Here is a 26,061-nt window from a genome sequence, read left to right as displayed (position 1 = left end):
GCCCCCATCCCACCTCCACAACCATCTCCCCTGGCCCTGAATCCCCAGGATTTGACCCACTGAGCCTCAGAGCCACCCCTGGGTGGGGGAGCACAGTCCCACTCCCCCTCCCCACCGGCCAGCACTTTGGGGCACCCAGTACCACTGGGTGCTGGGGGTCACTGAGGGCTCCAGGTGCTGGGGGGCACTGGGTGACCCTGGGTACTGGGGGTCCCTGGTACCCTTGGAGCTGGGGGGTGCTGAGGGTCCCTTGGGTGTTGAGGGTCCCTGGATACCCCTTGGAGCCGGGGGGGGTACTGGGAATCCCTTGGCTGCTGGGGATCCCTGGCCCCCTTGGAGCTGAGGGGTGCTGAGGGGCCCTGGCTTCCTTCTGGATCTGGGGGGTGCTGGGGGCATCTCCAGGAACCCCTTGGAGCTGAGGGGTGCTGGGAGTCCCCAGATCACCCTTAGCTCTGGAGAGGCTGGGGGGTCTTTGAGTGCCCTTTGGTGCTGAGGGTCCCTTGGAGCACTGCAGGGTGTTGGGGGACCCCGGTACACCTTTGAGCTGAGGGGTGCTGGGGGGTGGTGTCCCTTGAGTGCCCCCTTGGAGCTGGGGGCTGCTGGGGTCCCTTGGGTGCTTCAGGGTGTCCATGGGTGCCCCTAGAGCTGGGGGTCCCTGTGGGCTGCTGGGTGGGGTGCAAGGGGTGCTACATCTCCCTCAGGGCCACAGGTCAGTGGGTGTCCCCGAGGACTGGGTAGTACTGGGATCCCCTGGGTGCCACCATTCCCCTGCTGCAGGGCCAGGTGTTGGTCATGGCCCCCCACAGCTGCTGAGCCAGCACCCTCGGGGGGGCTCAGCCCCCTCAGCAATATCCCAGCTCCTTCCCAAAGGGTCTCACTGCTGCCCTCACCCCCCCTCACCCAGGGGATGCTGCTGAGCTCCCAGGGTGATGCCAGCACACCCTGTGTCCCCCTCCCACCCCTGGGGACCCCCAGCCCTCCCACAGAGGTGAAGCACCCACACCCACCCCAGCGCCATGGAGCAGGGTGTGTGTGTGTGTGTCAGTATATGTATTTTTTTTCTCTTTTGTTTTTTTCCTTTCTACATTTTATTATTTCAAACCATGTGAACAATTCGGTAAAACATCCCGTGGGAAAAGCGAGGCCGCAGGCACCGGCTGAGGGGGTCCCCCCACCCTGGACTGGGAGGGGGGACACAGCAGGGGCCGCTCTGTACAGCGGGCTCTCCTCGCCCAACGCAACAGCTAGCCCTACGAAACTAGGCTTAGAAAGAAGGGGGGGGGGGGATACAGGCAGTGGGCAGCACCCCCTGCCCGCCCTCCTGCCCAGCCGCTGCCCACCAGGGGCTGCCTGACCCTCAGGGCAGGGGGGCAGCGAGGGGGAGTGGGGCGCGGACCCCCCCAAGGCACACGGTTGGGGGGTGGGCTGGCCACAGAGGACGCCGCCACCACGTAGCACTTGACGCTTTTAAATAGTTTGGTAAAAAGATTTCTTTAAAAAGCAACCTGGCCCCAGCCGGTGTGGTGTGGGTTTTTTTTGCGTCGTTTTGGGGGGGAGGGAGGGGGTGTTTCCTTTTTTTTTTTCCTTTCTTTTCTGGTTTACTAAATGGAATGTTGTCGGTGGTGTTTGCAGCCGGGTGGGTGTCCCCAAGGGGACCCCTGCGTCCCCCCCGTGCCAGCAACACTTGCAATGTAAACAGTGAGAGCGCCAGGGCTCGGGAGCAAATGATGAGGGAGGGCTGGAGCGGTTCAGGGGTTAAAAACCAAGATGGAAACCTCATTTTCCCCAGGAAGGCAAAAAGGGTGACGCCGACGAGGAGGAGGAGGATGGGGGGGTGGCGAGCAGGGACGGCAGGGGGGACACGGGTCCTGCCACCATGCTGGCACCCAAAAAGTCTCTTTATGGGATGAGGGTGGAGGGATGAATCCGAAGAGAAGCAGGAGTGGGGAGGTGGCATGGTCCTTCCTTCGCCGGCATGGCCGGGGGTCCTAGGAAAGAGCAGAGGGTGAGCAGATGGGGTCTGGGGACAGGGGGGGAGACAGGCACCCCCTGCCAGCCTGTGCCACAGCAGGATGGCAGGCAGTGCCCGTCCCAGCCCCAGAGGGTGCTCCATGACCACCCATTTGGGGGGCCACCACTGGGACCACCACCCACCTGGGCAGCGCCAGCCCTCAGAAGAGCCCACAGTCCTTCAGGTTGTTTTTGATGATGACGTCAGTGACGGCATCAAAGACAAACTGCACGTTCTTGGTGTCGGTGGCGCAGGTGAAGTGGGTGTAGATCTCCTTGGTGTCCTTCCGCTTGTTCAGGTCCTCGAACTTGCTCTGGATGTAGCTGGCCGCCTCGTCATACTTGTTGGCCCCTGGGGAGGAGGAGACACTGGGCTGTCCTACAGTTGCCCAGAGACCCCACCACCACCGGCACCAAAGGGGTTTGGGCTTGGCTTGGCTCCCCATACTACTGCAGCCACCACCCTGATGCTGAATTGATGTTCCCCAGCCACAGAGAGCCTCAGCTAAACCGTCCCCCCACCCAGGGCTGCTGCCCCTTCTTCCCCTTCCCATCTTTCCCCATCCCCTGGGGCACCCCAAACACCACTGCATCCCCCCTTCCTGCCCCAACACACTGCTCCCCAGGCACAGGACAGCCAGCATCTCCATCCCCAGCATCTCCTGCTACACTGCCTGGGCAAGGCACTGCCAGGGGAACTGCGGGGGACCCCACAGTACCTGTGTACTCAGGGAAGCAAATGGTCAGGGGGCTGTGCACGATCTTCTCCTCAAAGAGGTCCTTCTTGTTGAGGAAGAGGATGATGGACGTGTCCGTGAACCACTTGTTGTTGCAGATGCTGTCGAACAGCTTCATGCTCTCGTGCATGCGGTTCTGGCAGGGGAGACAGCAGCCTGAGATGGGCAGGGACCCCCAGGCAGCACCCGCCCCACTGCTGCCCCCCCAGGCAGGGGATGCTGAGGGCCTTGCAGGGCTTGGGCCATGCTGGCCAGGTCACTGGTAGTCACCAGAGGAGGGGGTGCTCCCCTGGATCCCCAAGGAGGGGAGGGCTCATGGCACCGGCTCCATTACCCCCAACTCACCATCTCCTCGTCTTCAGCCAGCACCAGGTCATAGGCACTGAGGGCCACGCAGAAAATGATGGCCGTCACCCCCTCGAAGCAGTGGATCCACTTCTTCCGCTCCGAGCGCTGGCCGCCCACATCGAACATCCTGGGCAGGGAGGCAATGTGGCGGTGGGCAGCAGCTCCTGGCCCCACCACCCTTGCCCCTCTCCCTGTCTAAGTTTCCCCAGCTGCCCAGAGCAGGAGCTGGGTGGGCAGAGCGTGGCACCTCTGCCCCAGGGGTTTTGCTGCTGCCACGGATCTGCCCCGGCACCCACTGTCCATCCCAGGTGGTGTCTGGGCTTATTTCCCAGTCGGAGCAAATCCCCACCATGAGCTGGGGCAGGATCAGGCCACCTTTCCCAGACTGTGCCAGCGCGATGCTCCCTGGAGCCAGGCTCCAGCAGATGCTCTCGGAGACCTGCTCTGGAGCAGGCACTGCAGGGTTTTGCCAGAGACCTCGGACCAAGGGGATCCACTGGTGCTCAGCCAAGTGTCTGGGGGCTCAGTGGGATCACGGGCAGCATGAGGGCTCGGGGGATGATCCCAGTACACCGTGTGCCTCTCCTGCTGCCGGCAGCAGAGGATGCCCTGACTCCACAGAGAAGAGCCCGGCTGCAGCCCCACATCCACTGCAAACCACCCGGTCAGCAGGGAGGCTTCCTCACTGCCGTGCTCCCCCCTGGACTACCCTCTCTGCCCCGCTGCCACCTCCAAACCACAGCCCTGGCAACGCATGCCCAAGTATCGCCATCCCACTGGGGTGGCACAGAGGTCCCTGTGAGCCCCCCACGCTGGGGGAGGAGCCCAGCAGGTCTTTCTGCCAGCAGCTCCGTTGCAAAGTGACTAAATCCCCCGGGATGTATCCAATGCCAGCTTTTTGCCTTGGAAACCTGACTATTTCCCATGGTTTTTGGTGGAAAGGAATGCCAGGATGCCAGCGGGCAGCAATGACAGTTCCTGACCCCAAGACCCCCAGCTCCCACCCAGAGCCCTTCCTACAGCGGAAGCAGCGTCACAGCACCCGGAGCCGCCTTGCGCCTTCCCCCTTCCCTCCTCGCCAGAGGCTGGATCCGCCCCCGGGCCAAGCCCTGCAAGGCGTTTTTGAGGCTGCTCCAGCTATTTCAGCGGTTTCCGCTCTCTCTGAGGCAGCAGCTCCCGCCATGAGCAAAGCCGGGGGGGAGCTCCGTGCATCATGCAACCAGGATCCAGGCTGGCATGGAGAGGCAGGGAGGGTTTTTCTTTTTTTTTTTGTTTTTTTTTGCCTTGGAGAAGGCAAAAGGGAAAGGGTCAAACCTACTTGAAGTGCAGGTCCTTGAAGGTGAAGTGGGTCTCTACGATGCCGGTGGTCTTCACCCTGGTGCGCAGCACATCCTGCTGGGTGGGGATGTAGTCAGCACGGGCTATCCTCTCCAGGTCATTCAGGTAGCTGGGGAGGGAGCAGAAAGGCACTGGGGAAGCTGGACCCAAGGGGCATGACCCACCCAAATCCCACCCAGAGGTCCCAGGGACCCCTGGCCACACCTCGGCATCATCCATTCGGGGTGAGCAGCACCGAGCCGGGCAGCCCAGCAGCCCCCATCCCCACCCCGGGGTCACCCCGCCGCCCCTGCCCGTGTTGGGGTAGCAAGGGGCCGCGGAAGAACGAGAGCTCGGGGGGCAGCACGCGGGCACTGGGGGCCGGGCAGGGGATTCAGCCGGGGCTGGGGGGCTCCCCCCCATTCCCCTGGCGGTTTGCACGGAGGGAAACGGCAAGAGGAAAGTATTCAGTGCTATGGCAACCGGCCACAGCGCCGGCGGAAACAATCGATGGCGCCGTGCCATTTATAGTCAAAAAACACAAAGGGCCGGCGTCCTGGGAGGAAGCGGGAGGCGGGCAACCGGAGGGATGGGGAGCAGCATGGTCAGGGGGCTGCTGCCCACCCCGAGCCCCCCAGGGTGACATCGCCTGCCCTGCTGCCTGCCTGGCCGTGCCAGACCCCGGCTCCCAGCAGCAGTGGTGGCTCTGTCCCTAAGCCACTGCCGGACCTGCCGAGGGATGCCAGGGGGATCAAGGCAGGTTTCAATTTCTCCAGCTCACGTTGCTTTAATTGGGTTATTATGAACGGGTTCCTTTAAGCAAATTAGGCTTGCGCTCATTAAGGCCTTTGCAGCCCCGTAATCTGGTGAAAGCCAGATTACAGCTTGCGAGGCCACGGAGATCCCAGACTCCAATAGCAGTGTGGTGGCTCTCCCGCTCCCGGGAAGCCCTCCGGTGTGCCGGGTCAAAGCCGGAGCCGTGGGTGCCCCGGGACCCTGCTGCCAGTGGGAGGGCGGGGGGGCCGGCACGCCGCCGCCGCTGCAGAGCAGCTCAAAAACAGCCGGAAACACACGCGGCCTCCGGCTGACAAAAAAACAGGAAACACCAAGGCAGGGCCATGCGCGGCGCCGGCAGCACTCGGACCTCGCACCCGGCCCCAGGGTGCCGGTGAGCACCCACCCCGGCACCCTGAGCTCTGGGCACCCCGGGGGGCTGCGGAGGAGGAGGCTGGGGGCTGCTGCTGGGGCACGGGTGGGCTGGGTGTCGGGCACGGGGTTCCTCATCCCCAGGGTGCCCCATGCCGGTGGCACCACAGTCACAGCACCATCCTCACGGGGATGAACGGGCATCGGCCACCAGCATCTCCACAGGGTTGGAGAAAGGCCGGAGCAACAGTTCAAGGCAGCTCCTAATTAATACCTGTCCAACCCCCGCCATGTGCCAAACACTCCATAAACGCACTTATGGCGATACTCGATTTGCAGACACTTTGCAGATGTGTTTGCTGGAACCGTGCGTGCGTGCGAGCTGCCAGGCTCCCGCCGGGGCTGCCGTGCCCCAAAACCAGCACCCACGGACAGCACAGCGCAGCACTGCCGGGGAAACGCCGGCGCTGGCTGGGGAGCGATGGGGCCGAGCTGGAGAGGGGCCGGGGAGGGCGGGTGGGTGCTGAGCAGGAGGAAGCGAAAGCCACAGGCACCGGAGGAGAGCGCCGGCAGGAGCTTCTCCGTGGTCGGCACTTGCCGGCAGCTTTCCTGCAACCTCTTCCCTCCAGTGACCTCGGTGCAGAAGAGGGACCTGCCGGTGCCAAGCCCCGGGGGACGGCTGGGCTGGCACATGGGGGCACCAAGCAGCCCCCAGGATGGCAGCAAGTCCCAAGGGTGCTCAATCCCCAGCAGGGGCAGCTTTGGCAGGGGTTTCCTGGGACACCACAAGCTCCCCCCAGCACTGCTTTATCGTGAGGGGTCTGGGCAGAGAGGGCAGGCAGGAGGGTACCGTGCGAGCTGAGCGCAGCCTCGGCCGCACCGCCCTCTCCAGCAATCATACTTTAGGCAGATTAACTTATTTAATAAATCTCTTCAGGGATAAACCCAACCAGATGCAGGCAATTTATCTATCTAACACCAGTTTGCTGGCTAACACACCAGCGTAATGCCGAGTCCTGCCACATAGACTCATTTAAAAGGAAAAAGAAAACCCTCTTGTGCACCCTGTTCAGATATAAGGGTCCCCAGTGCTTTCTTTGGGGTTCTTCCCTGTCTTCATGACCCATGCTCACGGGCGGGCAGGATCCCTGGCTCTGCTTACACCGGGGGGAGCCACCACAGGGAGGCCAGGGGAGAGCATCCCCGGGGAAGGGCGGTGGGGACAGAAGGGGATGCCTCTGTGCCCACCTCCTGGGGGATACAGCACCTCATCAGAGGAGGAAACAGCTTTCAAAACATCTGCCTTCCCAGTTCTGCTTGGGCTCAGCCCTAGCGCCGGGCGGGAAGCGGCAGCACCAGCCCCCAAGCAGCCCCCGGGGGGATTTTCTGTTGCTCAATAAAAGCGATGCAGCCAGCAGGGCTCGGATCCAGCCGAGAAAGGGGAGAGGAGCAGGGGTACTCACTAGGCAGCAGAGTCGTTCAGCTGGTACTCTCGGGAGCGGTTAAAACAAGCCTGGACCCCGTTGTCAGCCCACAGCCTCCGGATCACGTTGGCCAGGTCCTCCGGCATGATGCCCTGCTCCTCGGCAGTGCAAGAGAGCGCAAACAGCTGCCGAGCGTCATCCTGCAGGGAAAAAACAGGGCTCAAGCATCAGCACAAGGTTATCAAAGCTCGCTCTGCCCCTAAGGACCTGACCAGAGTCCACCGCATCCCACCCAGACAGCAGGGCAGGAGCTGCAGTGGTGGATGGGGACAAGACCCAAGGGAAGCAGTGGGACCCCCACCCCTGCACCCATCAGGGGCTGTGCTGGGGCAGGCCGCTCACGGGTCATGCTTTGGGTCCCCCAGCCTCAGCGCCAGGGATGGGAGGTCACAGCCAGCCAGGGAGCAGCAGGGCTTGGGCAGGACCACCCTTAATCCTGGTCCAGCTTTGGGCACATCTGCTTTTGCCCCCCAAGAACCTCCACCCCTGCCAGGCACAGAGGGAGCAGGAGGGCACCAACCGCTCTGGAGGAGTCTCCAAAGTCAATCTGCAGGTTCCCCATTGCCTTGATGATGGCCATGATGGACTGGATGGTGTTGCTGTAGACCACAGCTTTGTACTGCCGGCACTCCTCCTCTGAGTAGCCATCCTCGTGGATGATCCTGGGGTAGGGGAGAGACACAGGCAAGGTCAGCCCTTTGCGGGGCACCCCGGGGTGCTGCTCCCCACCCATGCTCTGCGGCAGCACCGATGGGGAGCTTTCCCTGGCTGCCACCGGTTTCAGAGCCTGCAGCCGAGGTCTGCATGACATCGGCCACAGTGATGGTGTGGGGACCACTCACTTCATCTGTTTGACGATGGTGCTCTTCCCAGACTCGCCAGCACCTGTGGAGAAACAGAGAAGGGGGGGGGACAAGCAGTGAGGTGCTGCCCGAAGCAAGAGACCCCAACCCTGCCGGCACCCCAGCTCAGGGAGGCAGGGCAGCGGGTGCCTCAGCCATTGGAGAAGAGCCACAGCAGATGCTTGGATGGGCACTGGGAATGTCAGGGCCAAGAAAGGAGGGGAAAGAGGGGAGTCGGGGAGGGAGCCTTGCATGAAGAAATGACACCTGCTCTGGGCCAGGAAAGTGACATCAATGCATTAATGTTTGCCCTGTGGTTCTGGGGCAAGATTACTGACACCCCTGGCTTCGGCTGAGCTTGGGGACCCCCTGCAACAGCGGGAGCTAAACCCTGCCTATCACCTGCCATCACAGCTGCAGGCAGAGCCTGAGCTTAGCTGCCACATCCCACATCCCGCATCCCACATCCTGCATCCCTATTGTGTCAGGGGACAATGGAGCACCAGCCTTGCCATGAGCCCACGGATGGAGCTGGCAGCGGCCAGGACGAGAAGATGCTCGTGCCACCAGGTGCGGGCAGGGGGGTGGGTACCTGAAGCCGAGCACCCCAGGGAACTCAGGAAGAAGCTGCCGCCTCCGCCAGGCAGCTCGAGCAAATCCCAGCGGGATCAGCCGCCCCCGGGTTGCTTTTTAAATAGCGCGCACTTCCCAGGCTGCCGGGTCCCGTGCCCCAGCCTGGCTGTGGAGGTGGCTGCCAGCAGGGAAAGCCGATGGCTTCAGGAGTGGGTTTATTTTTCAGCATCTGAATGCGGGATGGCAGGGGTTCAGAGAGGACAGCCAGGGCGCCTAAGGCTCCCCCTCTGCTACCATGTCCCCTCTTGGGGATGTCACCCCCCTGCAGGCAACATGCAGCTCCTGGCCCAGCCCTCCCTCCCCGGGCTGGGAGCAGGGAAGGAGCAAAGTCACCCCGGCTGCAGAAAAGGGGAAGCTCAAAGGGGAAGCTGAAAGGGATGGCGCATGTCCCTTGTCCCCTCTCCGGGCAGGGAGTGCCACTGAGATGGACGAGTGCCTGGCTCGCCTCACCCCCAGGACCCCCAGCAGGATGAACCCCCTTTGGCCAGAGACCAGCGGAGTCCCTGCCTCCAGGTGCCAATCCTGGGGGATCCCCCAGAGCCAAGCCCATCCCTGTGCCCTCTTCCACCCCTTGGGGGTCCCTCTGCCGCTGCCCTCAGCCACGGAACTGCCCTTACGGGGGGCCCCAAGCAGGCAGCGGCAGGGCTGTGCCAGCACGGCCACAGAGGGGGAAGAGAGATTACAGAGGAGGGGAAAAAAAAAAAAAAAAAAAAATTTAAAAATGGAGATTATGCTAAAATTAACCAGGAAAAACAGAGCCCGTCATGCCAGCTGAGACATGGCGGCAGGGAGCATATGCCTGCTGCCCCTGCCCGTGCCACCGGCATAAACGCAGCCTAGGTGATGGGCATGGACCCCCATGGACATCGCTCAGGGCACAGAGACCCCCGAGGCTGGGGCCATACTGAGGCTATGCAGACCCTAGCTTTACTGCCACGACCACCCCGCCCCACGGTTTCCACGCTGTATGTGCTTTGCTCAGCCCCGAGGTTGGGGTTCGGCTCGGCGGGGGCTCCCCGGCACTGCTGTCCCAGCCTCCCCCGGCGCCCTGGAGATGCTGACGCGGCAGCCGGCATGGCCCGGCCAGCGCGGCCGACGTTCGTGGTCAGTCCTGGCAACTCCTGCCCAGAGTTGGGAGAAGGGGGGTGGGGTGGGGGGAAGGACTCAGTGTATCCCTTCATTTTTTCCATGAAATATCTCTGGTTTCTGGCAAGGCCACCCCACACCACCGGGCTGGGCAGCATTCCCCGATGGGTGCCCAGGAGGGAAACTGAGACACAGAGCAAGAGTGGACCCTGCTTATAATCATCCCTGGGGCAAGGTGCCAGACAGTCGCCCCCCAGCCTCCTGCCTGCCATTCCCTCCCCATCCGGGACCCTTCCCGCCCCCCTCCCCAGGGGAGCACAACAAAGGGGAAGGGCTTCCAATCCCCGGAAAACCCCGACTGCCGTCCATTCAGCCCCAAAACAATCCCCGGGCAGGGCGCCAGCTGCCAGCTTCCACCCCCCCTGCCCAAAGCAGGCAGAAGGCAGGCAGCACCAGAGGGGTTGTGCATCCTTCAGACCCCCCCACACCAGCCAGGCATTGGGGGGTGACAGAGAGAAGCCCACCGCCATGGGGTGACCCCGTGGCCAGACGTTCTCCAGCCCTGCCCGTTCCCTGCCTGCGCTGCCTGCCCTTCCTGGGACCGGGCAGCGCTCATTCCCAGAGCGGCGCCTGTCAAAAATAGGAGGAGAGCTCTCTCTCGGGCCGATTTCTCCCATTTTTTAGTTAAAAACAAACTTCAAAAATTTAAAACAAGCAAGCAGCTGCCCGGCTCCAAAACGCCCTGTTAATCCAGCGGCAAAAAATGTATCTAGCCAACATATATTTTGCAGCCTGCGATTTTAAGATGCTTTCTGGCCAGCACATATTTAATGCCATATATTTAAGGAGCTGGTCACAGGTTTCAGAGTCCACCTCACCCTGCATCGCTGAGAGGGGATTTTCCATCTTGCCACACAGCACCATCCTGGTTTATGCCTTGAAATATCCAGGCGTGCATGGAAGCAATGTACAGCTGGAAAATTTTCCTTATTATGAGGGAGAAGCTGGAATTCAATCCGCCAGTAGGTCCGGAGCCATCCCCATCACCAGCACCCGGAGCCCTGTCCCCATTCGCTGTGCCAGCAAGTTTTCCCAGCCCGGCAAACAGCAACTACTATTTGAGCATGGATTTACTGATGGTTTTTACTGCTGGACAAACCTGTCGATCCCCTTCCCTGCAGGACAGAGGGACGGCTGGACAGAGGGACAGCTGCAGAGCCCACCCCCCTTGGCACTGTGGGGTCCCCACCATCAAACAGGACTTTCAAAGGTGTGGGTTAAAAGTAGAGTTACCCTAAAGACTCAGAAAATAATAATAAAAAGAGATTCCCCTCGACATTTTCCTTCCTACCCAAAATAGATGGAAAATTGCTGTAAAAATAATCGCGTTTTTTTAAAACCCCACAGCAACACAGGGCGTTTTTCCCAGGGGCCGTCCCATTCCGGCACAGGGCTGGCTGCTTCCCAGAAGTCGTCCAGGCATTGGTGGTCAGTGGGATGCCACGTCTCCAGGCAAGACCCCCAAAAACTGGGGGGCATCAGGGAGGCACAGACCCCCCTGTCCAAGGCAGCCCATGGAGACGCAGGAAAAAAAACCCACAAAAATAAGTAAAATAGAAATAAATCAGCAGTGGGAAGAACGTTCGGAGCACACGGAGGAGGAGGAGGTGGGCTGGGGCTGATTTCCCTGGGGGAGCACAGCAAACGTACCCCAGTGCCAACAAGGGCCGCTGGTGTTCGCAAGCTGGACAAAACTATCCTTGTGCCAGGCTTTTTTCCAGGAATCCCGGAACTTTGCTGCTCTGTTTCTGCCCCTGCTGTAGCCGGGGTGGTCCCTCTCCCCCTCCACTGGCACCAGCCAATTCCATGCCCTTGTCCCCGACTCCAGCTGTGCCAGCACGGGGGCAGCTGGGGAAGAGCCCCCACTTGGCAGTGAGCTGTCCTCCCCTCCCGGACACACTCGGGGTCACCAGCATCAATTTTGGGGCTCAGCCCTAGAAAAGGGGGTTCCTGAAGACCATCACCCACTGTGTCCCTCAGCTGCTCTGGGCACAGGGATGCCACGATGCTCCCCACAGTCCCACACAAACACCCAGAGCCTGTGCCAGAGAGCCACCCCCAGCAGTGCTGTGTCCCTGGGTGCCATCATCCCCTCCATCCTCCCCTGTCAGAGTGGGGACTCACCCCCTAGCACAGCTGGGATGCTGCCGGCACCCTGCTCCCCCCGCCTGGGTTTTCCGCCAGCAGGGATGGAGGATTACTCAGCGCCCCCCCCCCACCACCCCGCCAGCTCCGGTGATTCAGCCAGCCTCCGGCCCGGAAACCCGCGCTCCGGCCCGGAGCAGGAAACCCAGCGGCTCTGGAGAGACCAGGCCAGCCCTGGCTATGGCAGCAGTGCTCGGGCACACTGTGATCCTGGCCCCGGCACCCACTGGCACCCACAGGCCTGGGGGGGCTCAGCTTCAGGGAGACCTTCTTCTGTAAAGCAATATATATATATATATATATATATATGCTTTTTAATACATATAAAAAGCAATTTATACATTGCTCCACACAAAAGAGCAATATATATATACACCAAAAAAGCAATATATATATTTAAATATATATTTTTAATGCACGTGTGTAAAAAAAACATATAAAATATAAGCCTGTTTCCTCTCCTGAGCAAAGCCTAAGTGCTCATCTCGGAGCAGAGAGCAGCTGCCTGCACCTGGGACACCACCAGCAGGGACACTGGGGTGACCCAGCCCATCCTGGCTGCCCAGCTCCTTCCTCCCGTCCCATCCCATCCCGAGCCTGGCCACCAGCTCCAGGGAGGTTGGCTGTGGGATCCCCCAGATCTAACAGCACCAAGCTCTTCCCTACTCCCCTCCCAGCACAACACCTCTGGGTCCGCAGCCAGAAACACCACCGGGACCCCACCAGCGTCCCCAACAAAGGGAGGACCCAATCCCCTCCCATCACCCCAGGCTGGGGCAGGATGGAGAAGAAAAACAAAACCCCAAGACAGGACAAAGTGCAGCAAACCCAGCCGCTTGCACGCGAGCCCAGGGCAGCGCGGGGACAACGCAGCCTCCGAAAGTCGCAGCTGGTCCCTCCCTTCCTCTATTTTTATGCAAGCATCGAAAAAAAAAAAAATATAAAGCTGCCGAGCCCTGCCCTGGCCACCCTCACCCCGGCTACCGGCTCGCCCAGGCAGGATCTTGTACAGGCAGCTGCCTGCGTGACTTACCCCGCTGAGACCCAGCCCGGGTGGGGTGCAAGGGGAGCATCCTCGCCCCAGGGTTTGCACCTCCAGCACTGAAAACCACCAGGGACAATCGACAAGATCAACCCACCAGCGTCTTCCCCCGCCCCGGGCACCTTCGCAGCCTCTAACACCTCCTGAGCAGCCGAGAAATACTTCGGCTTTCCTCATCCTCCAAAGGAAGATAAGGAATTAGGGGGTCCGAAGGCGGGCAACCACTTGCCTGCCACTGGTCCTGCATCCCCCCGGAGCATCCCAGCTTCCATGAGCAGGACCCGGCTGCCACTGCTGCCCAGCAGAACAGCCAGCGACTCCAGTGGTTTGAGCCCTGGTGATGCCGAGGAGCTGACGGTGGCACCAGGTGGACCTTCAGGTGCCGGTGGCAGCGCCCAGCCTCTCCCAGTACCAACACCTTGGGAGGTTGTCGGCACTGAGCCAAGGCAGCTTCACCGGTCAGCCCCAAGCCCTCTGTGGTGCCGGTGGCCAGTACAGCCCTGAGCTCCCGGTGCCACCGTGCACGCCAAGCTCGATGCTCCCTGCTTGCACCGCATCCTGCCCAGCTCCACCAGCAGCTCCAAGTCACGGCTGCGGTACGGCAAAATCCGTCTGGAAAAGGCATCTCTTTGTGCTGTGGGCTGATGCGGCACAAAGGGTGAAACCATTTTCCTCCCTAATTTTTCTTCCTGAATTTTCCTCCGAGCATGGGAAAAAAAAATAAGCCGTGGGCAGCAGGGATGCCAGGAGCATCTCCCCAGCACTGTGTCCCCAGCTCAAGGGGTTCTTGCGGAGGGGGGGATGCCATGAGCAGCAGTCCCCAGGGACAACACCAGCCCCATGTCCCCAGGCGCTCCCTGCCACCTCGGGAGGATTTTCCGGCTGCGGCTCAGCTCGGAAATGTGCAGTAGTGACCCAAGTCTCCAGCACTATTTACACCTGAACAGCTGTGAGGGGAAAAAAATACACGTTAAAAAAAAAAAGTAAAAAAAAAAAAAAAAGCTGTTTTGCTCTATTTTTGGCTTTGGAAACCAGCTGAGATCAGAAATGCCGCTCGTAAATGCTGGCTTCGGCAGAAGGGATGCAGCCCTCCTGCCTCCGCTTCGGCACAGAGTGGGACACGGGGAAGGGGGTGCGGGCCACCCGGCCCATGCCACGATCCTCGACACCCGGCGAGCCCCCGGTGATGCTCAGCACCAGCCAGGCTCCCCCAACCCAGGCACCCAGTGCCGACGGTGCCAGCGTGATGCTGCCCATCCCGGCCGGTCCCCGGAGCCCTGGGGGAAGGAGATGCCAACCCCCCCCAGCTGGCTGCACCCCCTGGCACCATTATTTCATGCCGGGCAGCGGTGGGAGAGGAGCCGAGCCGACAGCAAGGCCCAGCACAGGAGCAGCTCACGGAGAAGGGGGGGACCCACGTGTTTCCCCACCAGCCTGCAAACCCTGTGGGGTTTCTCTCCGCCGGCACCTTCCCCTCCCTGGAAAAAAAACGTCGAGTCCCCGCGGCGGCACAGACCCCCACCCAGCATCCCCCCACCCCAGGATGGGGCTTGCCACCGGCACGACTAACGCCAAGGCAAAAATAAACTAAAAATAAAAACAAAACAAAACAAACAAACAAAAAAACCCAACCCAAAGTGCTGTGTTAAAGGAGCGTTTCGAGGCGTTAACTACGTATTTCTCAAGGCAGGCAGGGGTTGAGCAAATAAAGGGCTGCCGGATTTCGGCGTGACTTCCTGCTGCCGGCGGCTTCCTCTGCCGACGGCGACGAGCCGAAAGACATTTTCTGCCGGCGCTCCCTCCCCAAGCAGCAGCCGGGGATTTCGCCGCCCGTCCCGCGTCCCCGCCGCCCCACCGTGCCGTGGGAGCCCCGTGAGCTCCTGCATCCCACCCGGAGCGAGGCGCTCCCTGGGAATTTCGGAAAGGGAGTAAAAAAAACCCAACTGGCAGTTATTAAAAAAAAAAATAAAAAAATATATAAATAAATTAAAATAAATAAGCGGCTGCCTTGCCCGCAGGCACAGGGCAGGTCTGTGAACGCCCACGGGAGCATCGCCGGGTGCTTTGAAGAGAGCGAACGGCCCGTTATCGGTATGAAAATCGGGTATCCGTGGGGTACCGGCTGCGGGCAGCACGTGAGGCAGAGCCGGCTGCCCGAGCCCCCCAGACCCCCACAGCGAGGAGGGGGTGAAGGCAGGATGGAGGCGCTCAGGCCCATATCGGTGCCCCAAGAGGGACATGGGTGTCCGTCGGCCCCGATACCTCCGTCCTAGCCAGACGGGGTGAGGGGAGCCCATGGAGGGGTCCCCCGGGGGTCCCGTGCAGGCAGAACGGGGCGCCCAGCCTTGCGGAGTCTTAGCTTGGGGGGGGGGACCAGCCAGGAGGAGGGTGGGGATGCCCCCGCTTGCACCTCCAAGGAATGGACACCGACAGGGTTGGGGGAACAGAACCACGGTGGGGTGGGGCCGGCACCCCCACCGCTGGGGGGAACCCCACGGCCCAGGGTGGGGCTGGCACCCTGCTCCTGGGGGACATCCAAGGCTTGCTGCAGGGTCAGAAGCCCACTCCGGGGGGGGATGCCCAAAGCCTGGGGTACAGCCGGCATCCCACTCCAGAGGGGATCCCCAAGGCCTGCTGCAGGGCCAGCATCCCACTGCTGGGGGGGGTGGTGGGGATCCCTGGTGCCTGGGATGGGGTTAACACCCCACTCCTTGGTGGGGATCCCCAAAGCCTGGGGTGGGGCCAGCATCCCACTCCTGTTGGGGATTCCCAAGATTTGGGGTGGGGCCAGCACCCCACTCCTGATGGGGAACCCGGAAGACTGGGGTGGGGCAGGCACCCCACTTCTTGAGGGCATTCCTGGGGGCCGAGATGGGTCTAATATCCCACGAGGGGGGGGACCCCGAAACCTGGGCTAGGCCCAGCATCCCACTCCTGGGGGATGCCCGGGGTGGGGCCGGCACCCCAGCGGGCTGGTACCCAGGGTCGCTCCAATACAGCACAGGGCGGGGGGCGGCGGGGCTGCCCCGGGGGGTGTCCGGAGGGGTTGTGGGGGGAACCGGGGCGGGGGGGGAGTGTCCCGGGGAGGGAGGAGTGTCCGGGGCGGGGGGGGGGGGTTGGGGGGGGTGTCCCGGGGGTCTCACCCAGCAGCAGCAGCTTCACCTCCCGCGCCGCCTTCTCGCCGTCCTCCCGCAGGTTCTTGTCGATCATGCGGGAGCGCTCGGCGGCCGCCTTGTCCTCGGCGCTCACGGTGCAGCCCATGGCGGCGGCGGCGGCGGCTGCCTGCGCGCGGCCGCGGCTCTGCCCTGCCCGCCCCGCCGGGGGGCGGGGCCCGAGGAAGGGCGGGGCCGAGGGGCGTGGCCAGGAGGAGGGCGGGGGCTGGAGGGCGGGGCCTGGCGGGCAGAGGGGGCGGGGTTTCGTCCCGGCCCGGCGGGAAGGGCCCCCAGGCGGCAGCTCCGGGCAGCGGCGGGCGGTGGGGCCCGGGGTGCCCCGGGACAGGCGGGCGGTGGGCCACGGTGTCCCCCGGGAGAGGCGAGCATGAGGTCATGGTGTGCCCTGGGACAGACATGGGGAGGGAGATGGACTTTAGGCCTGGGGTCCAAAGTGAGTGAAGCCCCAGGACCAGCCTTGTGGGGGGATGCTGTGTCTCAGGGCGACCACCTTCTGTGGGGACACGGTGTCACAGGGTGGTGGCTCAGAGCTTGGGGACCGGCTTGTCCAGTCGCTGGGTGTAGGGTTCAACTCTCAGGGACCCACATACCACGTTGCCAGAGGAGGGAGCTCCTCAGCAGATGCCAGGACTGGGGGTGCCCGCAAGAAGGGATGAGACCAGGCAGGATGGGACTGGGCAGGATGGGGCACCTGGCAGCTCTCACCCAGGGCAGGGGGTACCCCAGCGCTTTCTCTCCGCCCCCAGCTCCCAGGGCACCTCCTTTGGGAACTGGACCCCCCACGCAGCCCCAGGAGGGAGCCCAGCTGTGCCAGCTGCCCCGCGGGGCTGGCCTGTGCCCAGCAAGCCGCCCCAGCTCTGTGCCAGCCCTGCAGCAGAGCCTCACCGCCTGCCTAGGCCCCCAGCCCCTCCTCACTCCCCAAACTGTCACCCACCGAGCCGGGTGGGGGACAGCAAGGGATGCTCTAATTTGGAAGGTGCAATGCCAGGGGAGGGGGCACAGCATCCTCCCATGCAGCCCAGCCCTGGGGTCTGTGGGGCAGTGCTTGTAGGCCCCAGCGTGGAGGGCGCAGGGCTGTTCCCGTGGGAGCGGGCCATGGCGCTAATAGGGCTTCGCTAACGAGCTGGCACTGTGCCCAGGCCTGGGGCCGGCTGGACCAAAGCCCCATGCCCGCGAGCAGGGGAGAGAGGGGCCCGGGCTGGGGAGGGAGAGCAGGGGAGGCTCACCCCCACTCCACACCGTGCCACAGGAGAGGGCTGGGGGGCTTGGGGCTGCCCCCCGGGGAGTGCTGGGGGGGCACCAGGAGCACCTGCTGCCCTGGCACTGGGCATTGGATGACTCCAGCCCTACTCCCACAGGAATCCCACTCCCCAGGGGTCCCACTCCCACGGGAGTCCCGCTTCCACAAGGGTCCTTTCCCACGGGTGTCCCAATCCCCGTGGGGGTCCTGATTCCCTGGGTTCCCGCTCCCGCGGGAAGTGAGAGTCCCTCCTCCCCGGGGGTCCGCCTTACCGGGGATCCCGCTCCCCGGGGGTCCCGGTCCGGCCCTCCCCGCCGGGTTTCCCGCGGGCCGGATCCGTGCGTGGAAGCGCAGCGCCCCCTGGCGCCCGCGGAGCCCTGCGCCCCTGCGTGTCCCCGCGTCCCCCGTGGGCCCACCGACCCAGCCTGCGCCCCCGCTGCTGTCCCCGCACCCCCAGGCGTGTGTCCCGGCAGGCGTCCCCCCGTGTGTGTCCCCACATCCATCTGTCCCCATGGGTGTGTGGGAGCGTCCACGTGTCCATGCTGTCCCCGTGTGTGTCTGTGCTGTCCTGCTCGTGTGTCTGTGCATCCATGTGCACGTGTATCCATATGTCTGTGCTGTCCCCATGTACGCCTGTGCATGCGTGTGCTCTGACCCTGTGCATGCGTGTCCCTATAGCCCTGATGTTCCCATGTACATCCACGTATCCATTTGCATGCGTGTCCATATGTCCATGCTGTCCCACGTACATCTGTGCATCCATGCGCTTGCATGCCTGTCCGTGCTGTCTCCATGTACATCTGTGCATCCATGTGCATGTGTGTCTGTCCATGCTGTCCCACGTACGTCTGTGCATCCATGGACATGCGTGTCCGTATGTCCGTGCTGTCCCAGGACGCTGTGTGCCGGGTGCCAGCCCGCGTGCCGGCTCCTCACCCACCCCAGTGACGCCCGAGACCTGGGCACGTTCACATCTTTATTCTCACGGCCAGAGGCTCCGCCGGCCTCCTCGCCAGCACAGACATCACCCCCACGGATAATTTAAAAGCGTCACTCCCCCTGGCATGGCGGAGGGGTGGCCGCAGGACAACTGGGCTGGGGACGGGGACGCTGGGGACGCGCTGAAGCCGGCAGCCCCAGGGCAATGGCGAGGGTCTGCAAAGCCCCCTGCCAGCACCGGGTCAGGGCTGCCTCCTCCTCCCCCCCATATAGATATATACATTATACAGAGCTACCCAGAGCAACACAACACATTAAAAAAGATCTACTCTTATATACAGTATTTATAAAAAGCATCCCAGCCTCCACCACCCCGGTAAAAAAATACGACTCTTATGTACTTCGCTGCAGGGCAGCCCCCCCCCTCCCAGTGCACTGCCCACCCTGCCAGGCTGCCCCCCACACACACTGGGAAGGGAGGTGGGGGTGGCAGAGCCACTCTCCGGGTTTTGGCATGGCATGGGGCATCCCAGCGGCGTGGGTGGGTGGGAGAGGGCTGCGGGGGCCTGGGTGCTGGCCCTGGGTGTGAGGTGAGCAGGGCCAGCTTGGGTTGCAGGGGGGCCCATCAACCTGGCGTCTGGACACGCAGACAGAGGGGTGGCTCCGGAGACCCGAGCTGGCCCCCAGCGAGCGCTGCGCCAAGCCCCCCACACTCCCCACCTGTGTCCCATGGCGGGGGCCAGGCCTTGGGCACAGGCAGGATGCCAGTGGGCCCCAAACCCCCGGCAGGCATGCCACCTCCCCAAAGCAATGGGGCAGGTCCCCAAGCACAGCCTGAGAGTCCCCGGGGTCCCATCCATGGGCACCAGGAGCCAACCATTCCCTCGGCAGGCTCAAGAGGGGCCGGGGTACCCCCGTGATGCTGGGGCAGTGGGGTGGCATCTCTCCAGGGACCAGGGGACAGCATGGGGAGAGGACAGGTAGCTTGGGCACTGGCACTGCCACGGGTCTGACCACCCTGCTGGACTCCAGCCCGCCGTGGACACTGTTCATCAGGGCTCTCGATGCTGCCTGGGGGGCCAGGAAAGGGCCCCGGTCCTTGGCCCCCATGGTGGGCAGTGCCCGCTGCCGGCGGCTCTGGGTGTGCAGAGACGAGCTCCACCTGACAGCCAGCTCCCGGTGAGGTAGGGCAGTATTATTCTCCCCATTTTACAGATGGGGAAACTGAGGCGCGGAGCAGGAAGGGTACCCGCTGGAGCTGGGTGGGGGCACAGCACCTGCCCCAGGCTCGCTGCCCCATCCCGGGTACAGGTCGGGGGGTGCCCGCGCCTGCCATGGCTCATGCCCCCTCACCACCACCGCGGGTGACGGGCAGCAACGGCGGAAGGTCCCCAGGGAAGCCTGGCAGGGCCGTGGCCCGGAGGCTGAGCCCGGGGCCGGCTCTCCCTGGGGCACCGGTGGGTCGGGGGGAGGTTGGCGTGGGCACCCGGTGCTGGCTAGTGGCTGCCGCCGCTCTTTCCACCCCCTGTGGCCCAGTCGATGATGATGAAGCTCAAGCTCATGATCATGAAGAGCACCCCGAGGAGGGCGAAGCAGGCAGCCTGCAGGGACAGGGAAGCGGGTCAGGGATGCCCAGGGTGATGGGGTCCCCAGACCAGCCCCAGGACCCCCATCTCTGTCCCCATCCCTGTGCCCCCCTCATGCTTACCAAGATTTTGGGGGTGGAGCGCAGCGGCTCCTTGTCCTTGGGCATGATGCGGATGTAGAAGATGGCAGGGAAGATGAAGATGAGACATGGAGCGGAGGTGGCACCTGGAGCAGAGAGGGACAGAGCAGGCAGGGGGCCCCCGCCCCACGGTTCAGCACTGCCAGCCCTGCTGCCGGGCCAGGTCCTGTCCCCCCCCTGCTATCCCTAGCCCTGGCAAAGCCTTCCAGGAACCCGGGGACGCCGTGTCCTGGCACTGTCCCCATGCCCCCCCCCCTGCAGCCAGGGCCTTGGCACCGAGCCGGGTGCTGAGCAGGGGGAGCCTGGCTTGGGGGATCAAGGGAAATACCCAGGGGAAGAGCAAGCGCCGGCCGGCAGCACCGCAAGCAGCCAGCACCGCACCATGGGAACCAGCCTGCCAGGAGGGGGACAGGGCTGGGGACCCCCCACACCCCCTGGTCCCAGCATGGTGAGAAGGGGAAACTGAGGAATGGGGGGCTCAGGCAAAGAGCCCAGCGCCAAGCCAAGGCAGGGGCTGGTGTGCTGCCCATGGAGCCCAGCACCCAGGGAGGGACAGGAGTGAGGCGCTGCCACACACCGATCATGCCGAAGATGCCAAGGATGGAGGGGGCGAAGATGACCAAGAGGTTGATGAAGGTCAGCAGGACCACGGCAATGGTGACATGGCGGACCCAGCTAAAGTCCTTCCCTTGGAACAGCATCTGCTGGATGGCGCGGCGCACCTGGGGAGAGGGACCAAGACAGGGTGTCACACTCCATCCTTGGACCCAGGGCCCATCCCATCCTCTATTCCTGAGTTGTGATGGTCCCCATCATCCCTTCCCAGCCCTGTCCTCACAGCCTGCCACTCCCCATCACCCCTTCCCCTGTCCCCACAGCCCTGCTGGTCCCCATCATCCCTTCCCAGTCCCGTCACCCCAGCCCTTCTGGTCCCCATCACCCCTGCCCATGCCCCAGCCCTGTTCCCATGGTACTACTGGTCACTGTAACCCCTCCCCAGCCCTGTCCCAATGGCCCTTCCGGTTCCCGTCACCCCTTTCCCTGCCCCAGCCCTGACCCTGATGCCCCACTGGTCCCTGTCACCCCTGCCCCAGCCCTGTCCCCATGGCCCTGTTGGTCCCCATCACCCCTTCCCCTGCCCCATCCGTGTCCCTGACATCAGCCCATCCTTTTCCTCAATCCCTGTGGCCCCACCAATCCCTGCCACCCTGATCCTGGGCCTCAGCCCCATCGCTGCCTCAGTTTCCCCTCTCAAAGCCTGGTGCTGAGGTCCTGTTTCGGCTAGGGAGTGGTGGTGCCACTGGCATCCCCATGAGGGCCACTCACCGGGAAGAGGACGATGGGGACGGTAAGGGTGACAGCTGTTAGCACAGCCACCCGCACGCACAGGATGAGCACGTCGAAGGGATCCACCTTGTTGTACGTGTGCAGCAGCTCTGACTCCACCCGGCCTGTGGGCACCAGTGGGGAGCCGCTGGGTGAGTGCTGCCACCGCCACCCCCCCGGTGCCAGCATGCCAGCAGGGCCCCCGGTCTCCTCCCTGAGAGCTCACCATAGAACGTGAGGTAGCCGAAGAGGGCAGCCAAGAAGTACATGAGGTACATGACCATGATGGAGATGTTGGAGATGCACTGCATCTTCTTCTTGGAGGGGCTGTGGGAGATGGTGGGCTCAGCACAGCACCCCCTGCCCAGCCCACCCTGTGGTACCCACTGGCACAGAGCATCCAGCCAGCAATGAGGGGTGACAACCAGAGCACCTTGGAGTGCATGAGGGCTGTGTGGAGAGGGGCTGCATTCCCCTTCCTGGGCTGTGTGGTGGGTTGAATCACCCACCACTAACCAACCACCCATCCTTGGTCACAACACCCACCTTCCAGGGGTCGTTTTACACATCACCCACCCCAAGTTGTATCACCCGCCTCCCAGGGGTGATTTCACCCAACACCAACCAGCCACCCACTCACCTGGGGTTATATCACCAATCTCTCTGGGGTCATATCACCCACCACCCAACCACCCATGCCAGGTCCTATCACCCACCTCCCCACAGAGCTCCGGTGCAGGTCCCACACCCAGATGGCACTGCATTTGGGATGGCGCTGGATGAAGCCCACCCCTCCCCGCGGTTGCCCCCACACAGGACTCACTCCTTCAGCTCGGTGTAGATGGGCAGGACCTCAGGGTGGCAGACGAAGGCGAAGGCCATGATGGGGATGGTGTATGCTGTCTGCAGGAGAGGAGGGCGTCTGAGTACTGGGGCCAAGCTGGTGCACCTGGCCAGCACCAGGACCCCCCTGCCTTCATGGGGTGCACAGGGTGCGGGCTCACCCAGAGCCTCAGGTGCCTCCCAGGTCCCTACCTGGGAGTTGAGGGTGAAGAAGCTGGGGGTGCAGGTGCCCTGGTCAGGCGCCTGGAGGACGGTGTAGCCATTCTGGTAGTCGCTGGTGCTGACAGGGGTGGCGTTGAGGCTGCCTGTGAAGTTCCCCTCCTGCTCAGGGAGCGGGCAGGGGATCTGGAACTTTTTATAGATGACCTAGCAGGGGGTGGACACGGGGATGGTCAGTGCCCAGCACCACCACCCCCCAGCACTGACCACCCAAGCTGGCACCACACTGGGTGTGAGGTTGCCCCTGCAGGGACCCCTCTATGGGTCACCCTTTGCCAGTGGTGCCCCACGGCGATGCTGGACCCCCAGTTTGCCCCTGCCAGGATGGGCAGTGGGGCAGAGCAGGGCAGCGGCACGTGGAGGGGTCATGCGCATGGTTCTCCCCCCAGCACCTTCTCCCTTCCCCTCTCCCCGGCGCTCGGCTCCTTCAGCCGAAAATAACCCAGCAGTGTGACAGCACCGCCACGGCGTCTCCGCAGCCCGGAGCGCCCGCTGTCCCCGTTGTGGCTGTCACCACAGCACACAGCCTGGCCACACGCCGGCAGAGCCATGCACCCCGGCAGAAGGGATGCTCTCCATCCCTGGCCACTGGCATGTGCTCACCGAGATGAGGAAGAAGCCCATACAGCTGAGGGAGAAGCCGCTGGCGTAGCCGAGGTAGCCTGGGGAAGGAGGAGAGTGGCCGGTGGGTGTGGGCAGGACCCCCACGTTGGCTGGGTGCCCCCTGCTTGCCTGTCACCCCCAGGCTGGCACCATCGCCCCGCAGGAGTCCCAGGGTGCTGAACCCTGGTGCCACACACAGCATCCCCCTGACTTACCCAGCTGCTTCATGAGGGCCAGGGGCAGGATAATGGTGACGGAAACCAGGATGACCAGGTAGTTCCCATTCATGTACCAGTCCCTGGAAGCACAGGGCCTGCTCACTGCCCGGCTCTGCCGGGGCACTGGAGGCACAGGCAGCCACTGGGGGGAGGCTGTCTGCTATCTGTGGGGACCCCAGAGATGGCAGCCCCAGGAACCCTGGAGCTGGCATCCCTGGACCCCTGAGCTGGCATCTCCAGGGATGCTGACATCTCTCGAGGCTGGCATCCCTGCTGTACTAGCATCCTCGGGGACCTCTGAGATGGCATCCCTGGTGACCCCTGAGGCCAGTGTCCCTGGGGACCCTTGAGCTGGGGTCCTGCCTACCCACATAGTGGCACACCCCCAAGGGCTAGAGCTGCTGTGGGCAGGCTGAGAACTGCTGTTCTCAGCACATGTTTGCCCATGGGCAGCCCAGGATATCAGCATCGGTGAGAGGGATCACCCAGGTCCTCAAGAGCCTGGGCAGATGGAGCTGCCCCCGTCCACCTGCGGGGCAGGACCCCTGCCCAGCCCTGCTCCCACATGCGATCGAGCACCCCAGAGCAGCCGGAGTCGAGCCTGGCTGAGATGCCCAGTCCTGGACTGGTGGAGGTCCCAGTGGCATCTCTGCTCAGCATTTGCCCGACTCTCGTCCCCCGTGCTGCCAGGTGGGGATGTGGGCACAGCATGGGGGGACCCCATTCCCAACCAGAGCCCCGGTGTTCCCCCCGCAGCCCTGGGCTCTGCTCAAGGAGGAAAGCCTGATCCCAAGGGGATGTGAGGAGCAGGGATTGGAAGTTCAGCCCGGTTTAATCCCACCCGGGGGCTTATTCAGCACTGACAGTTATCAAAAATAGTAGTGGCTTAATGGCACTAAATCCCTGCCATGGGCTGCACAGCTGGAGAGGAAGCCCCGGTGCCTGCCCGGGGAAGGCAGGCAGGCAGCGTGGCGGGAGACACTCACGTGGTCTTCTCCTCCAGGTTGAGGAAGGTCTGAATGACGAGAGGCACTTCAGATTTGACGATGTACAGGTAGCTGGACATGGCTGTGGGGCAGAGCAATGTCATGCTGCGCTGGCGTGCCCTAGCCCCGTCCCCCGTCCCCAGCCTCACCAGGTCCCTCCCCAGCCCCGTCCTCACCTCCGATGTTCTGCAGCGTGATGGCGATGGCCGCGGCCAGCTTCCCCGGCGTGCCGAAGGCTCGGTAGCCCAGCTGCTCATAGGCGCGGATGCCTGTAGGATGGGGAGTGGTGGCAGGGTGAGGGTCAGGAGGGGACCCCCAGCATAGCCCCGCTGGGGACCTAACACTCACCTACGATGCCAGAGGACTTGAGCAGCAGGTGGATGGAGTAGCTGGAGAGCAGGGCCACTGCCGTCAGGAGGAAGCTGCGGGAGGACAGCACCATCACCCGTGGGTCACAGCACAGCCATGGGCCAAACCCTGCATGGACAGGCTCTGCCTGCAGCTGTCCTGGCAGCCCACCCAGACCCTTGCCTTGGCACTGCCTGGGTGCTCACAGGGTGGATGGGTCCCAGGGTGTGGGCATCCCACAGGCAGGGGGGCTGCCACTGCCCTGTGGGTCCGTGTCCCCACACCCAAGGGGAGCCAGCACCTTTGGGCCATGTGGGGAAATCTGGTCTTGCATTAAGGAAGTCAAGCCTTCATCCTCCTCAGTGGGGCACAGAGCCCGGCAGGGGCAGATGGGCTCATGCCAAGGACTGGCATTGCTCAGGCAGCAGGACACCCATCCCTGTGTCACACTTTCTCACCTGCACCCCTGGCACCCACTGATCCCCCTGGATGAGCCCCCCAAATGTGGACCCCCCCTTCTGAGCCCCTGCGGGGATGCAGCACTCACAGAAAGAGGATGATGCCGGTGTTGGCCATGGCGTAGGCCAGCCCTAGGATGCCGCTGCCCATGATGGCGTTGCTCAGGTTGAAGACAGACATCCCGAAAGACGTCTTCCCTTCGAACTGCACACACAAGACACGACAGGGAGGGGATGCACCGGGAGCTGCCCCCGTCCTGCCGCCACCGCGGTGCCCGTGCCAATACTCACGTCAGTGAAGTGCGTCTGCTTCTTCTCAGCACCGTGGGGCAGGAACTCCTCCATCTCTGCTGCGCCAGACTGGTTCTCCTCAAACCTGGCCACCGGAGGGAGGGGTGTGAGGCCGAAGCAGAGCCGGGGGCCACCATGCCCACCCTGTGCCCATGCAGTGCTGGCTGGCATTGCAAGGGCAGGGAGCAGCCAGGAGGACTCCCCAAGTCCCTGGCACCCCCACTTGTCCCAAGGTCCCTACCTGTCTCCTGCCAGCGAAGGGACAGCAGAAGCAGTGAGCGCAGCTGTGTGCTTCCCATTGGGCACCAGCTCCACCATCTCGGCCTGGAGGGGCACGTCTGTGGCGTCCATGGTGAGGAGGTGGCTGGTCTCACTGCAGGCTCTCCTCGGGCTCTGCAAGATGGGGGCAACAGGGGTCCAGCTCTGGATGGGAGCACTGGAGGGGCTGGTCCCACGAGTCCTGCATCCACCAGGGATGCTGGAGTCAGGCTCAGCACCAGTGCTGGTGGCATCGCAGGGACAGGCACCCAGGGATGATGGAGATGCATCACCAGGGCTGAACTTCTCCCTTCTGCCTGCTCAGCACACAATGCCCTGCCAAGCTCACCCCAGCTCTGACAGCCCCACAGAGTCCCCAGGTGGGACAGTCCCCTTGCCCGGCAAACCACCCCACAGCCCACCCCGTGGGACCACTCCTCTCCCCTGCCTGCAGCCCGGTGCCAGCCCCGGAGCCTCCATCCGCGATGCCTGCCCACCTCCACTCCCTTGCCTGCAGCTCTCCACTCCGTGCCTCAGTTTCCCCTCCTGAAGACAGGCACTGACAGGGACGTTTGGGAGGGCAGCT

The 26,061-nt window shown here is 63.2% G+C and overlaps 2 protein-coding genes across 2 annotated transcripts; both read right to left on the bottom strand.

Moving 5' to 3' along the window:
• Positions 1-1,076: 1,076 nt before the first annotated feature.
• Positions 1,077-16,170, bottom strand: GNAI2 (G protein subunit alpha i2). The gene is made up of 9 exons (XM_074151924.1): positions 15,994-16,170; positions 7,885-7,927; positions 7,563-7,704; positions 7,022-7,182; positions 4,414-4,542; positions 3,093-3,222; positions 2,730-2,883; positions 2,155-2,362; positions 1,077-1,988 (listed from the first exon to the last, which is right to left on the bottom strand). Exons 1-8 carry the CDS (start codon positions 16,109-16,111, stop codon positions 2,172-2,174), a joined length of 1,068 nt encoding a protein of 355 aa, XP_074008025.1. The 5' UTR covers positions 16,112-16,170; the 3' UTR covers positions 1,077-1,988; positions 2,155-2,171.
• Positions 16,171-18,527: 2,357 nt separating this feature from the next.
• Positions 18,528-25,583, bottom strand: SLC38A3 (solute carrier family 38 member 3). Its single transcript, XM_074151238.1, has 15 exons — positions 25,459-25,583; positions 25,218-25,302; positions 25,016-25,131; positions 24,469-24,542; positions 24,297-24,389; positions 24,121-24,202; positions 23,132-23,214; positions 22,917-22,975; positions 22,287-22,460; positions 22,075-22,154; positions 21,478-21,578; positions 21,252-21,376; positions 20,503-20,647; positions 19,908-20,011; positions 18,528-19,800 (listed from the first exon to the last, which is right to left on the bottom strand). The coding sequence occupies exons 1-15, from the start codon at positions 25,566-25,568 to the stop codon at positions 19,696-19,698; spliced, it is 1,536 nt and encodes a 511-aa protein (XP_074007339.1). The 5' UTR covers positions 25,569-25,583; the 3' UTR covers positions 18,528-19,695.
• Between the last annotated feature and the right edge of the window lie 478 nt (positions 25,584-26,061).

The sequence above is a fragment of the Numenius arquata genome, chromosome 8 (genome assembly GCF_964106895.1).
Source record: "Numenius arquata chromosome 8, bNumArq3.hap1.1, whole genome shotgun sequence".
NCBI classification, from domain to species: domain Eukaryota; kingdom Metazoa; phylum Chordata; class Aves; order Charadriiformes; family Scolopacidae; genus Numenius; species Numenius arquata.
This window is presented reverse-complemented; position numbering and strand designations above follow the sequence as displayed.